Raw genomic sequence first — 15,363 nt, 5'->3', positions numbered from 1 at the left:
ATACGGTAATATGACGTGCTGTAATAATAAAATCACATCACAATCGTATTATCATGCCAACTTGAATCACATCACATAAGATAATAATACGATGTATATCAAAGAAAATTCAATGACAATCATATCATATCACATGAAGGTATATCTATATGACTTAGAACACATGTTAGAATTAAATGCCCTGAGATCACATCAACACATCATGAAGTGACTTTAAGGCCAATCGTAGCACATGCAATCACATCAACCAAAATATCAAAAGCACATCACATCGGATTATAGCACATTTACTCAAACACATTACGTACACGTATCACAAGGCTCCATATGATATCACAACACTTCTTCAACACCTCACAGCCAGCATATGATAAGTTGCGTCATTATAAATTTCTTTATTATTAAGGGGTTATACATATATGTTGAGGTGTGGGAAAACGATGAAAATTTTGATTTTCTGTAGAGTAGCCATATTTTTATTGAATACTTGGTATACGTCTTGCGCAGTACAATGTCTGTAAAATCAGCCAAATATAGTTAGTATGGAAACTTGCGATTAACGATTTATTGAAATGAGAAAAAGAAACGGGTACGATTTTCTCAAAAAGGCTACTTTTTTCATCAGATGAAATATATTGAAAAATATTAACTGCGCTTCTACTGCTTAATTCTCTATAACAACTTCTGATAACATTCTTAAGATATATATATTTTATTATATATCTATATTTTAATATAAAATAATATAAAAAAATTTCGATTTTTACCAACATCAACATATATATCCTTTTAATATTCCAAATCGGGAAAATCATTGTGATTACTTTATAAATATTATTTATTTATTAATAATAAAAATATATTAATTTTTATACAATTTCATTAACAGTGCATTCATTACTGTCTGACATAAAATGTTAAGTTAACAGCTTGTCTGGAATGCTTGCACTGTTGAATATTTTATTGCATATTTTAAGGCGCAGACATAAAAAAAATAAAAGTAAAAGTATTAAGTAGAATTTAATATTCCGAATATTTACAAATATAAAATTCGAAAAAGAATGAATTCTTTTGTAGTCTTTCAACAAATCGATGTATTTATAAATAATAAATTCAGTATGTGAATCGTTTAACTGAACATAACTAAATTGAAAGCACTAACTATAGGCAGAAACCTATCAGGGATAACCACGGAGAAAAATAATATTGAGCTGCATTCAATAGTATTTGATAAAAAGTTCACATATTCTAAAAAAAAAAAAAATAAATAAGACCATTCTAGTCTCCATGGGAAGTTCTGGGAGCTCCTTTACACGTCGTAAAAATTAATTATTTAATAAATTATTTTTTTTATTTAATAAATTAATTTTTAAGCCAACATATTGCAAAATTTTTATGATGGAACCTTTTCTTAAAACTAGCAACTGCTAAAAAGTTGTTCAATAAAATAAAAATTAGAAAAGTTGTGAATAAAATGACCTTAGTTGAACCTTCAGATTTTATTATAGTAAAAGGTTCATCGTTATACTCCTTTAAATTATATTTCACTCCTAATTTTTAATATCTCAGCGCATCCGTTTCGATGGCAAAAGCAATATAACTGTTAAAAACGCTTTGCTTCAAGCAAAAACAAAAATATTAAAATATTAGTGTATATTCAAGGCTTCAGCACAAAATAAAAAGTGAAAAAAATAACATAAAAGCCTAAAAAGTAACAACAAAATGGCAAAACAACACACCACACACACACACTCGCAGATCGCTGCGAAGACTGCCTTTTTGTTGCTCCCACTCAAAAAGCTGCAATAAGCAATAAAATTTACACCTCACATAAATCCTACGGAGAAAGAAAATTGATCCTAAACAACACAGCACAGCACAACAAAAGATTACAAGCGCACAACAACAACAAACAACACAATAGTTAAAGAAACTAAGTGTTGTTGTTGTTGCACTTAAAGAAAGATATTGTGGCGATATTCGCGGATTTACATGTGTCTTATGATACTTTCAACATGTACTTGCGCTTGCAACAAACGAAATGTTTACACTGTTTGTATGGGTGTATGTGTGGCGATATAAATATTTATGCTATAGCTGAGCAGGCAACGTGTGCGCCCAAAATGACCCAATTTCCATGGGCAAACTACGTTTAACTGTACTTAGTTGTCCATTCGCAATTTAATGCCGCCACAAACGCCCTCAAGTGCATGGATATTCATTAACTTCAATGTCACCGTTAGCCAGTCTAAAATCACTGAGCGCATTTGTACGAGGTCACAATTTATGTAATGGCGTTTGCAAAGGAGTCAATGGGTTCAACAAAATGCACTCAAACACTCAAATTTATTTCAACAACTTTGGATAAAAACGTAATTTCTACGCGTACTTGCAGTGTTACTTGAGTATTTGTGTGCGGTGTTGGGTATTTATTGATTTTTGTAAAGTGGAAATCTATAGGAATTTTAAAAGCCTCATAGATCACTAAGAAACATGTCGAGGCACAAGCGTATAGTAAATCTCTTCGCATGGTTACACTAATATCAAAAACGGCTTTTCTTTGTATTCTAATTTATGTTATACTTTTTAATTGTAATTAATATATGAAATTCCGCTGTGGAACAAATATATGAATGGCTGTTAATCTTAGGTGAAACTTTTTAATCTCCGCTCCGAAATGTAGTCAACTTTTTATAGCATATTTGCTTTGTGGCCAATCGAGCACTGTTGCAAATAAAAATATTTTCTTTTCAAAGATCAAATGCGAGGATTTATGAAACATACATATTTATCGCATTAGAAATTAACATAAAATGTTTTAAACTAAATATTATGTATTTCAATAACTCATTTTGAATGGTGAAAATACAGAAATAAAGAAAAAAATAGTAAAAAATATATACACAACGATTATTAAATAAAAAAATTTGGAAATGTGAATTGAGTGATAAAATGATACTAAGAGTCCCTGTTTGGGAGCTTTTAAGAGGACCCCCCATTCTTGGTTTCAAAAAATCGATTTTTTTATTTAATTCGAACCTATAACTATTCAAGAATGTTCCTTTAAAATTTCACAAACTCTTGAAGATATAGCCGATTGAAAATTGAACGTAGGTAGGTTTTATACCCAAGAATTTGCCCAAAACTTTAAACACGTTTTTCTCGAAACGGTGTTTTTATGACTGGCGCTTGTAGTTACTCACAACCTATTAATCCAATCGGTTCCAAATTTTAATACGTTATTCTATACATATATAGCTATGAATAGCTATAATTTTTGGGCAAAATTAATAATCCTAGTTCATACCTGAGCCAAACATGTACTCTTTCTAATCCCGTTGGATTTTTTTGGTTTCAGATGTTTCAGTGAGCGGAAATCACGGGCTTTTGTTTGATCACAAAAAAAAAAAAAAAACGACAACAAAAACAATATGTAATTTTTTTTTCTTCTTTTTTAAGTCTTCAAATAAATGTATGAAAGGTTACAACCCTAAAAAATAATTTGTGTTCATTTACCAGCCAATTGAAAATCGTCAAAATTTAAAATCGAGAATGGGGGGTTCCCCTTAAATAAGCCTCACCATTTGGATTGACATAATAGGTATTACGTTATGAATTGGAAAGAAAGTTTTTCAATAAAATATTACAAAAAAATTAAAAAAAAAAATCGAAATTATTATACAAAAATTTGTAAGCAATTTTTGCTAATTTTAATTTAAACAAAATTGGAGTTTTGAAAAAAAGTTTAAAATATTTAAACAATCTAATTTTTATTTTTAAAAACTATGTTATGTTATGCAAGAAAATAATTTTAATATATTCTAATTTTTATACTCTCGCAACCTGTTGCACAGAGTATCATAGTTTTGTTCACATAACGGTTGTTTGTGTCACCAAGAAATATAAGAGTTAGATATGGGGTTATTTATACATAAATGATCAGGATGACGAGTGGATTTGAAATCCGGATGTCTGTCCGTCCGTCTGTCCGTCTGTCCGTGCAAGCGATAACTTGAGTAAAAATTAAGATATCTTAATGAAACTTGAAACACATGTTCCTTGGCACCTTGAGGAGGTTGCTTTCGAAAATGGGCAAAATCGGTCCACTGCCACGCCCACAAAATGGCGGAAACCGAAAACCTATACAGTGTCATAACTAAGCCATAAATAAAATTTGGAACATAGGATCCCATTAGGGAAGGGCACATTTGGATGTAATTCTTTTGGGGAGGTGGGCGTGGTCCCGCCCTCAAATTGGTTTTTATACATATCTCGGAAACCAATAGAGCTATATAAACCAAACTTTCTGCAGTCATTTTGTTTAGCCACTTCTTAGTACAGTCCGAAAATGAAAGAAATCGTATAATAACCACGCCCACCTCCCATACAAAAGTTAGGCTGAAAATTACTAAAAGTGGGTTAACTCACTAACGAAAAACGGCAGAAACACTAAATTTCACATAGGAAATGGCAGATGAAAGCTTCACTCAGATTTTTTTACAAAACGTAAAATGGGCGTGGCGTCGCCCACTTATGGGTCCAAAACCATATCTCAAGAACTACTCGACCGATTCCAATGAAACTTGGTTTGTAATAGTTTCCTTACATCCCAATGATATGTTGTGAAAATAGGTAAAATCGGTTCACAACCACGCCTACTTCCTATATACTAGAACTTTGAAGACGATCTGAATCGTTTACTTTACAATATATAAAGTTAGCACTAGTGAAGATATCGGTGCAGAACTTTGCACAAATACTATGTTTATAGTGTGGCAGCCCCATTCTAAAAATCGCCGAAATTGCACTATAGGTTTTCAAGGCCCCATATATTGAACATGAGGACCTCGGTGCTTCTAGTCTAATATTATGGTTTCCAACTTTCAATGGACTTTATACAATATATATATCGACGAATATGTGAGTCAAATTGTGTATTACATAATATAAATAAAGTCAAATAAATAAATTGCGAGAGTATAAAATGTTCGGTTACACCCGAACTTAGCCCTTCCTTACTTGTTTTTTATAATTTTCTGTACTATTGTAAGGTTCGTATCTTAAGGGGTTATATACAGTTAGAATTTTCAAAAAATCGATTTTTTTTATTTCATTTTCTTAATGTACATATACTTAAGAATACACACAGATAATTTTATATCGTTCCGGTGAATATTTTCAAAGTTACAAGCAAATGAAAAATTTGAAAAAGCGTTTCAGAGTGCTTGGAAGTACAAGGTCCAAACTTTAAACGCGTTTTTCTCAAAATGGTGTTTTCAAAGTCGGTGACCAACATTACTCGAAAACGGCTAGACCGATTAGTCTCAAATTTTAACACGACCTTCTTAAATCTATTTTGTAGTAATTAATCGTAGATTTTTTCTCTCCGATAAATATTTTTTTTTTATAAACAATTTAAGGCCGAAATTTCGGTGAACAATTAATTTTTTTTTTTGAGTAACCGCCATTTTGTCAAAAAATTTTATTTTGCTTATTCCTTCGATTAATTACTAGATTTAACAATATTTTAACGAAATCTGTTTGGTTTTTTTAATTTCGGATGATCCAGTTCCGAGATATAGTGGTCACCGCAAAACGTCTTTTTTGAGAGGAGCTCCTGGAGATCAGCTGTAGCTCTTTTTCAAATAAATATTTGTACTAGTACTAAGTCTTAAAATACAGTTAAAAGATACCATAATATGTGTATACATTTTTGGATTAATAAATTAAAAAGTTTTCTCAGAAAAAATTCTGGAAAATTCATTTTTTTTGGCCGTCTAACTGTATATAACTTAATATAGATATTTATATTTTTCGGTGGTTGAAACAGCTTTTTTGATGTTTGTTGTATACTCTTTCAAAATTAAAAAAAAAATTAAAAATTGTTTCTTTAAAACATGAATTTATTATTATTTTTCAAATAAAATTGAACAGTGCAGTAGTAATAGTAAAGTAAAAATAAAATTTAAAATAAATTTAAACCACTTTTGTATTCTTTTATATTTATATTAATTTTTTCTTATAAAAATTTACATTTTTTTTCTTTTTTAAATTATAAAATAATTGACAGAACACCTGTTTTAATGTTTTGCTTTCATGAAACTGTAAAAAATAAAAACAAACTATATAATAATTATTTTATATTTGGCTTTATATATTTTTTTACATTTATTTTCAGTAAATTAATTATTTATAAGTGCACAATATTTTTTAAATCTAAAAATAAACCTATTATTAGTTAATTGAGCACAAATTGCCACCAAATATACATAGCTGGCTGTCATTAAATTTTTCTTTATTTTTTTTTTAATTTTTTTTTTAATAGCTAATTATTAAGAATAATATATATTTTTTAAATTTTTTATTCTTAAACAATTTTGTTTTAAGCCAAACAAAAGCTCAGACCAACAAGTTAAAAACACACATACGTATCTGTAAATGTTTATTAAACTCAACCTCATCATGATTTTGCAACTTTGTATACTTAAAGCTATTCATATACATATACATACATGTAAGTATCTTCACACAAATAACAACATCACATCCTTACAAACATACGCTTCTCGTATTTCGTAGCGAATTCGCGGTGACATTTCTCGCGCTCCGCAACAGCCATTGCATTACATTAATTTATTTAAATTAGCCATTGACTGGAGCGGCATTTGTTATGGCCATAAATGCCGTTACACTTACGCGAGTGGGTGGCTGAGGTGCACGAAGAGGTTGCAAGCGCTTGAACTTGTTGCACACACGATATATGTACATATGTTTATAAAAAGCATATGTGTTGCAGTTTCATTCATGACTGCTGAACTGGCAACCTACGCGTGGCTGAAGCGTGTATACTGTACTCTTATAATACATATGTGTGTGTTTTTGTGTGTGTAGCATATCTGTAATAGAATAACAGCAATTTCACAGCGCGATTTGCATTTGCATTTACAATCGTGTTTAGATTTTCGCAAATATTCCATGCCATTGCATTTGGTCATGGCCAAAGGACAAATAAAGGTGACATAGAAATGTGCCGAAGGTTGACTTGAGGGCGTTAATGATTTCTTTGTTGTTTTTTGTGTAGAATTACATATATGCATTTCTATTAAATTGTAATTTTTTCCGCGTGCAACCAATGACTTTTGACAACCTACTGCTAACATAGTCACCTCATTCACCTGTAGCGGTACTCTTTAGTACTTTGTATAATGATTATTTTTATTAAGATGGTTTATCTTGGATCTTCTCCTTGGAAAAAAGTTTATGGGCATGCACAGCACATGTGTGTGGGCGCCTACAACTGTTAACCATTAGCCGTGTTCGATTCGCCATTTTTTTGCGACGCACAAAATGCATCTGTGTATATTTATACTTAAGTTCCACATATCTTTATTCACTTTACTTCAATTAAATATACTTTTTCATTTACATAAACGTCAATTCGGAAAATAAGAAGAAACACTTTTTCAATTTCAATACATACGCCTCAACGAATAGACAAATTTTGCATAATTTTTTCCAATATATTTTCAAATAATATAATTATTTATAATAAATAAAATCGATTAAAGTATTAGATTAAACACAAGAGAACTGAAAGCCACAAAATGATTACCGAAAAGGATTTAAGAATTTTTATCTTTGTACAGGGCACCGATCGCAAAAGTCTGTATACGCAGATTAAGGAGCTGGTGAAGACCGCGCAGGAAATGGCCGAAAGGGAATTGAACCAACGCCGTGAGCGGTTGCGCGTTATGCTCGAGCACGAGGATAAAATCTACGAAGAGGAATTCGCTAACAAGGTCAAGTCGCGCATTGACGAGGACATACAGCATCGCAAAGACGCTCTGTTCAATATAAAGGAGGAACGCAAGCGCGTGGAGAAAGAGTCACTGGAGCGCAAGACGATACAGCAACAGTTTGAGTGTTGCTATGAAATACGCGAAGCATTGCGTCGCAAAGAAACCTTGCAAACGAAAGAGGTGCAATTGGAGCAGATAGTGGAGAAAGAACGCGCACAACGGCGCGAGCGACAAATGGATGAGTATTGGTGTAAGGTACGCGATGCAGGTGCGCAGCGCTATGATCAGCGGCAAGCAGACGAATTGAAGAAAAAGTGTGACTTGAAGCGCCTTATGCGTTGCACGTTGGAGCAACAAATGGAGATGCATAAGCAGGAGGAGGAGCATCAACGTGAACTGAAGCGCGTGGAGGCAATCGAGCTCAATAAAGTGTTGGAAGAAATACGTTTGGAAGATTTCGATCGCAAGCGTTTGGGTATGCCGCAGAAAACGCTCGATTATCGCGAAGAGCTGCTCAACATGATTGCGGAAAATAAGGCGAAACGTGATGCGGAGGAGTGTGAGCGCATGGAAGAGCATCGTCAGTTGATGCGCGATGTGGCGCGCGAGGAGCAGGAGTACAGCGCCGCTATGATGCAGCGCAAGCGCGCAGTATACAATGCCACTATGGAGTATTTAGATTACGCGCGTCGCATGCGCAAGTTGGAGGAGGATGCGCAGAATATGCGTGATGCGCGCATTGACGATTTGTGTCATGTCGATATCTGCACCAAGAGCAATATACAAAGAGAGTTACAGCGCAAAGCGGAGATTGCAGCACTCTGTTATGCTGAGTTGCGTCGCCAAATATGCGAAGAATATGAACGACGCCTGCGCGATATACAAGAACAGCGCGAACCAAAAATCATCGAAAATCGCTTTGTGCATCCGGAGAAAACGCGCGCCGATATTATGGCTGAGCGGCGTAAAATGCGCGAAGGTTTGGATGAACAGTTGATTGAAAATGCGCGCGTACACGCTGAGGAGGAGGCCAAGTACAATGCGGATTTGAAATTAGCTATTGATGATCCGGCGTTCTGTACCGAATTGGCGCAGAAATATTTGAGCGCCGGCATCGACTATTTGCCACCGCATGCCAATTGGTTGATTTACGCTTGTACACCGAAGCAATACGTCGGCAAGCAGTCGGCGGTAGCTGCTGCTGGCGGTGAGCGCAAAGAGGACTCTCCAGACACTTGCATAAAGCCATGCGGTTGCAAAGCGCGCACGGACTTGGAGTGCACACATTACGGTTGGTCGGCGTATAAGCGTGGCGCAAACGCTGCCGGTAAGCGGCGTCTGGAACTCGAGTCCTGTTGAGCGCAGTTTTTTTTTAATGTTTTTTAGAAAATTATGAAAAACTAAAAAAATATGCCTTCAATTGCATAAATATATTTTGTAATTTTATAAACAAAACGAACATGAAATTGTGTTTGATTTGTGAATTTGTTAGACCTATTATTAAGCAGTGTAGTCACCAAACCAATTAAAAGACATTTCTTAAAAAACATATGCATAAAATTTTATTTTATTTTTTTGCTACAAAATTTACAATTTTTGATTTTTGTATTTGAAATTTTTTGTTAAATTTTTACACTTAATTTTTTGTTGTTTTTTAGCTTTTGAACTTTTCTGAAATATAAATTAAAACTTTATGCTCACACTCGTAACCTCAACAAGTATCACGCTTAAGCCGCTTCCGTGCGGCGTCTGGCGCACGCTTGTGCGTCAACCGATTATAATACGGACAATCTATGTCGTCAGTGCGGGCTTCACAGCCGCATGGCTTTCGACAAGTATCTTTCTCGTCTGCTTTACCATCACCAGCAGCGCCTTGCAGAAGCGGTTCACAAAATAATTGTTTTTGTGGACAGGCATAAATTAACCAATTAGCGTGCGGTGGCAAATAGTCAAGTCCTTCATTCAAATATTTCTCCGCTAGTTCTTTACAAAATTCAGGATCAGCAACAGCCTGTCTCAGTTCGGCATTGAATTTGGCCTCCTCTTCGGCGCGTATGCGCGCATTTTCAAACAATTGTTTATCGAGCGCTTTGCGAAACTTAAGTTTTTCGGTCATAGTTTCAGCGCGCGTCTTCTCCGGGTGCGCAAAATGATTCACAATGATTTTCGGTGCACGCTGTTCTTGTAGGTCACGCAAACGTCGTTCATATTCTTCGCACATTTGTCGCCGCAATTCAGCGTAGCAGAGCGCTGCTATCTCCGCCTTGCGCTTTAACTCATTTTGTAAATTACTCTTGGTGCAGATATCGACATGTCGCAAATCGTCAATGCGCGCATCACGCATATTCTGCGCATCCTGCTCCAACTTGCGGATGCAGCGCACATAATCAAGATACTCTATGGTGGCCTTATATACCGCGCGCTTACGTTGTAACATAGCGGCGCTGTATTCCTGCTGTTCGCGCGCCACATCGCGCATCAATTGGCGATGCTCTTCTATACGTTCACACTCTTGCGCATCACGCCGCGCTTTATTTTCAGCAATCATAGCAAGTAATTCTTCGCGATGTGCAATCATCTTCTCCGACCTGGCAGCGTGCATGCGATCAAATTCTTCCAAGCGCACCTCTTCCGCGATTTGCGCCAAAACTTTCCCTTCTTCGCGGTTCAGTGCACGCTGCCGTTCCGCTTCCATCTTTTGCATCTCAATTTGCTGCTCCAAGTTGCAACGTACTTTGCATTTCATATCCGCTTTCATTTGATCCTCTCTTGCCTGCCGTTCATCGTATCGCCGTGCGCCAGTCTCGTGTGCTTTACACCAATAATCATCCAATTGATGTTCGCGCCGCTGAGCTCTTTCTTTCTCCAACATTTGCTCCAATAGTACCTCCTTCGTTTGCATGGTTTCTTTGAGACGCAACGCGTCACGCACTTCAACGCAACTCTCCATTTGTTGCTGTATATTTTTATGCATTAGGAACTCTTTCTCCTGACGTGTGCGCTCCTCTTTGATTTTCAACAAATTTTTCTTGCGCTTGCGTATATGTTCTTCGGCGCGCGTTTTGACATTGTGTGCGAACTCCCTCTCGTAGATTTTATTCTCTGCCTCCAGCAAACGACGCAACCGCTCGCGCTTTTTGATCAATTCTTTCTCCATCACATCTTTCGCGGTTGTTACAAGGTCCTTAATCTGCGTACTCAGGCTCCTTAGATCTGAGTGCTTCAAGAAATAGCACACGGCAAAATGATCTTCTTTTCGCGGTTCGCGATTAAGAATGGTTGCGCGTGTGTGCATACTTTTGATAGATTTTTTAAAGTTAATAAAATTATTTTTTTCCAAATAAATTATAAATTAAATTCGAAAAAAATTATACAAAATTACAAAATTTGTATTATCGTGAGAGAAGTAAGAATTGAAAATGAAAATTTTTACTTTTTCAAAATGACATTTCGAATTTGTAGAGCTTGGCTTGCCTTATTCGGAATAATTGTAGAGTTGTCTATACATAAGTATACTTCTAATTATAGAATGTACAGTGTGTAGAGTTTAGCTGATCAGGCTCTTGATGTAAGATTTAAAAGATCTCGTGGAGACACATGCAATTTACAGAAGTGTAGCATACCTTTAGAGTCACTGGCTTTTATTATTGAGATTTAATCAACTAGAAATTGTTCCTTACTGTTTTTCCTACTCGCACAGCATTTTTTGACTTTTATTGTCCTTCCTGCTCTCTAAATGCACATAGTTAGAGAATTATATTTTGTGACTAAATACAGTAGCCAAGTTTCACTTAATGGCATGTCATATAGAAACCCCTTGAATTGTTTCTCATGCCTTTGTTGCTTCTGTAGTAATTACTTTTCCTTAAAAGCAACTCGACAACTAGTTTAAGTTTATTCTTTTTCGGTCACTACTTACTTGTAACCCGCAACTTCTAGTTATAAACTAGTATTTTTCGGACTAGTTTATTTTTGTCAGCTTGATAACTCACTGTAGGTTCCTACATATTTACAAATATGTGGTGGAAAAGTCACTTTAATTATGCACTTTGATGTATCTGTCGTTTTCGTTGCCGCACAGTTTCCGTCCATACTTCCTTTGATATACAAATAAAGGTATGTATGTAAGGGAAATTATATTGCGCAATAACTAAAAATATTTACCAATTTGTTTGACATCAAAGTAGCTGTCAAAACGTCAAAGTCAAAATCAAAGTGAAATTCAATGCCAAAGTCAGCGAAATGATTCCACTAACGAGACACTTGCACTGTGCTCAAAATAAATACATATTTACATATGTACATACATATATACTTCTCACTGTTGTTCTTATGTTGTTGTAGGCAAAAGCTCAGAAAAGTATGGTACGAGGATTAGAAATGTATTTATGGTGACTTAAAGAGTCTATGTCGGTTACAGAAAGGAAGGTGTGGCGCTTTTGAGATTTACATGGAAATATTCTGCGAAATTCAGATGAACTCGAAAAATTAGATCTCCATGCAACTTAAAGGAGAACTGAGATTCCTGAAAGGATCAATCAGTTAGTCATTTACAGCCTAATAATATAATTAGTGCATCTATTAAATCAAAACGAAAATTCAATGTCAAGAGTAATATGTTGAAAAGGTAATAAGAAGTGCATTAAAAATGAATTCTCATATACCAATCCAATGAAATGGTCTAAACTAACACCACACGTAGGTGGCTCCACCAATCACATATAACCACAATTCCACTCTTACTTTGCGAATTGTTCAAAATCAGTTAGCTGAATGAGGCGTCAGCCATGCGGTATTTCCATACATCGCGGAAGTGTCAAAGCCGCAAAACGAATATTGCCATTTGAAATTGGCAAGTCCAGCACTAACGCCAAACTAACCGCAAGACGCAACTATACACCAGCTCAATGCGAGCATCAATTTATTTACTTAACTAAAGGAAGAAGGAAGCTATGACAGCCAGACAACTGTCACTCCCTTGCCCAGTACGTCAGTCATCACATTGCGAGCACGCCAATCAACCAAAGTGCCCATTGAAATTATCATACGAGTACCTTATACTGAACGACTGCAGTTCTGCAGGTCTCTCTGCTGTGATATCATTTTTATTGTTCTTATTGCCTTATTGTGGGTGTTGATTAAGGTGGCTCATGGGTGGATGCCTACGCGAATTATGCAAATATTGTTGGTGGCAGCTTATATTTAATGGTTATAACGGTACTTAGCTGTTGTAGATAACGGTAATTGTGGCGTTGCATGGCACACACCTCTTTTTTATGTACTTAAAAAGGCTTACATGCTAAGGTTGTATATTTTATTATACGGTGCAAAGTAAAGTGACAGCAGCGCAAGCCATGAAGACTTGGCATTGCGAATTTTGAAGACATGGTGGAAGAAGTTGTTGTTCTGTAATATTTTTAAATATTACTAAATTTTAAGGATTAATTTTTCGTTGAAACAGCTTAGAAATAAAAATGACCCACAGCGCCATCTAGCTTAAGCTTTATGCGGAAGTATTGAACAAAAATTTATTTTTCAATATAACAACATTGCATAATACTCTAAGGTATAGCAAAATTACGTTATCTAGACAATTTTACTCATTAATACTGTATACTACTATTTACAAGAGATATCAGACTCGAGCACTTGCCATTAATGAGCTTTATTAAATATATTCTAATCTTAATATCCGCCGTACTTAAAAACATAATTTCTTTCGTAACTTTATGTACAAAACATAACTTTATAATCGTTTTTAATTTCGAATCGCCCATCGATGTGCCACGATCAGCACGTTCGCATACAAATTGATTTGAATTAGTTGCGCCTAATTGGAGTACCTGCGGTCACAAGCTCCAGCACCAGCTTCAGCTCCAACGCCAGCTAGGCAGTATCCACCGGTATACACACGCTATCGCCGCCAGCAAACAATACAAGCGGGCGCGCTGCTGATCGCACGCTCGATCGCACGCTCGATCGAAAAATGACAAATTCCGCATCGTTTTCTAATGCCCTTTTTAAAATGCAATTTGCTAGCAGCCAGCAGTTATGACTTCCTTCACAATGCCTTGCCGTTGGCGGCTGGCGGCCACAGTGTCGATTGTGGCGGTGGCGTGTGTTAGACATAAAATATGTACATACATATATACGAAGTATGTGCAGCACATAAAGTAGTAGTACGACCATTAATGGAGCAGGCAATGCTTGTGGCAACTGCGTCTCACCTGCGTTGTGTTGCAAGTGCGAACGGAAGGTTTGCTGCAACGGCACTTGTGCAACGCCTTTTCCTTGTTGTCCGGCGTTTCAGATTAATGAGCGTCATTTTTCTTCTAACATAATACCATTTCAGTTATGTATATATATATATATAAATATGTGCTGTTTCTGTGTGGCCAGATGCGGTCAGCTTGAGCGCGGCAGCTTTCGTCTTTCTTCTCTCGCAGCGCACGCGTTAAAGGGCAACTCACTGTGCAACGCCGCCGCTGCGATTTGCTGCCACAGATGCAGCGGTGTCAGAATTTATTGGTAAATCCGGCGGACGCATTGTGCACAATGCTTGTGAGCAAGGCGCGCACACAAGCCCGCCTCTCGCACAGCTACGTCATAACTGTTTAAGCCGCTTTACAAACGAGCTTGAATGATTTGCTTTGTTAACTTATTGGCCGGTCACTCGTGCGCCTGCCTGTCTCCTCGGTTGCTGTTGTTGCAACCACTTGCTGTGTCTCGCTGTGGCGTGGTTAAAGCGTAAGCTTCTTTGCTTATGATATTACCGATGGGTTGTACGAAGGTGTAACATCAATATCAGGTGATTGCATAATTTATGTGAAAATAACAAACAGTTAAACAGGATGCGCGCGCCAATCGCAGGAAGCGTCTATTGCGCGTCAATATTTAGTAACGGTTTCTAATTATATTTCTTATTGTTGTTGGTTTTATTTATATAGCTAGCTTGGAAAATGAAAGTTTGTTTTTGTATGCGGACGGCAGTGGAAGATTTTTTGCAATTTTATTGCTTTGTAGAAGTTTCAGAGATAAGAAAGTAAAATTGTTCAACAAGTGAGCTCATATGTAGTCGAGACTCATACCAACAGCTAAGACACACACAAATTCTGCATAACCACGAATAACCGATCTAACCGGTCTTTCCAAGTGATTCTCGAATAATCGATCTCATATACGGAAATCTTACATATATTAGACTAAGCCTTCCGAACAGTCCTTCTACGTGGGAACGGAGAACAGTCCTTCTCGGTACTCGCTTAGAGGCCGAGGCCCATACCTTAGCCTTATGAACAGTCCTTCTACGTAAAAACCGGAACCATAACTGTTATTCTGATGACTATCGTGGGAACGGAGTTCTCGCTTTCGGTACTAGCTTAGAGGCCGAGGCCCAGACCTAAGAAGTTAAAATCAATTCTGGTGGAAATACTTGTCACGAATCTTATTGTACTTTGCTGAGTTTTTTACAATAAATAAGACAAAGAATAGTTTTCATGACGTGATGAACTAATACTCGTATATATTTCAGTCAAACGTGCACCCAAAATAGTATTGAGCCCAA

At 36.2% G+C, this 15,363-nt stretch overlaps 2 protein-coding genes across 2 annotated transcripts; one reads left to right on the top strand and one right to left on the bottom strand.

Annotated features, from left to right (window-relative positions):
* Positions 1–7,451: 7,451 nt before the first annotated feature.
* Positions 7,452–9,246, top strand: LOC105211863 (uncharacterized). The gene has a single exon (XM_011183530.3). The coding sequence runs from the start codon at positions 7,605–7,607 to the stop codon at positions 9,156–9,158; it is 1,554 nt and encodes a 517-aa protein (XP_011181832.1). The 5' UTR covers positions 7,452–7,604; the 3' UTR covers positions 9,159–9,246.
* An 88-nt stretch (positions 9,247–9,334) lies between these two features.
* Positions 9,335–11,228, bottom strand: LOC105211862 (trichohyalin-like). The gene has a single exon (XM_011183529.3). The coding sequence runs from the start codon at positions 11,092–11,094 to the stop codon at positions 9,511–9,513; it is 1,584 nt and encodes a 527-aa protein (XP_011181831.2). The 5' UTR covers positions 11,095–11,228; the 3' UTR covers positions 9,335–9,510.
* Positions 11,229–15,363: the final 4,135 nt, after the last annotated feature.

The sequence above is a fragment of the Zeugodacus cucurbitae genome, chromosome 2 (assembly GCF_028554725.1).
Source record: "Zeugodacus cucurbitae isolate PBARC_wt_2022May chromosome 2, idZeuCucr1.2, whole genome shotgun sequence".
NCBI classification, from domain to species: Eukaryota; Metazoa; Arthropoda; class Insecta; order Diptera; family Tephritidae; genus Zeugodacus; species Zeugodacus cucurbitae.
The sequence above is the reverse complement of the archived record's forward strand: the minus strand, read 5'-3'. Positions and strand labels throughout refer to the sequence as shown.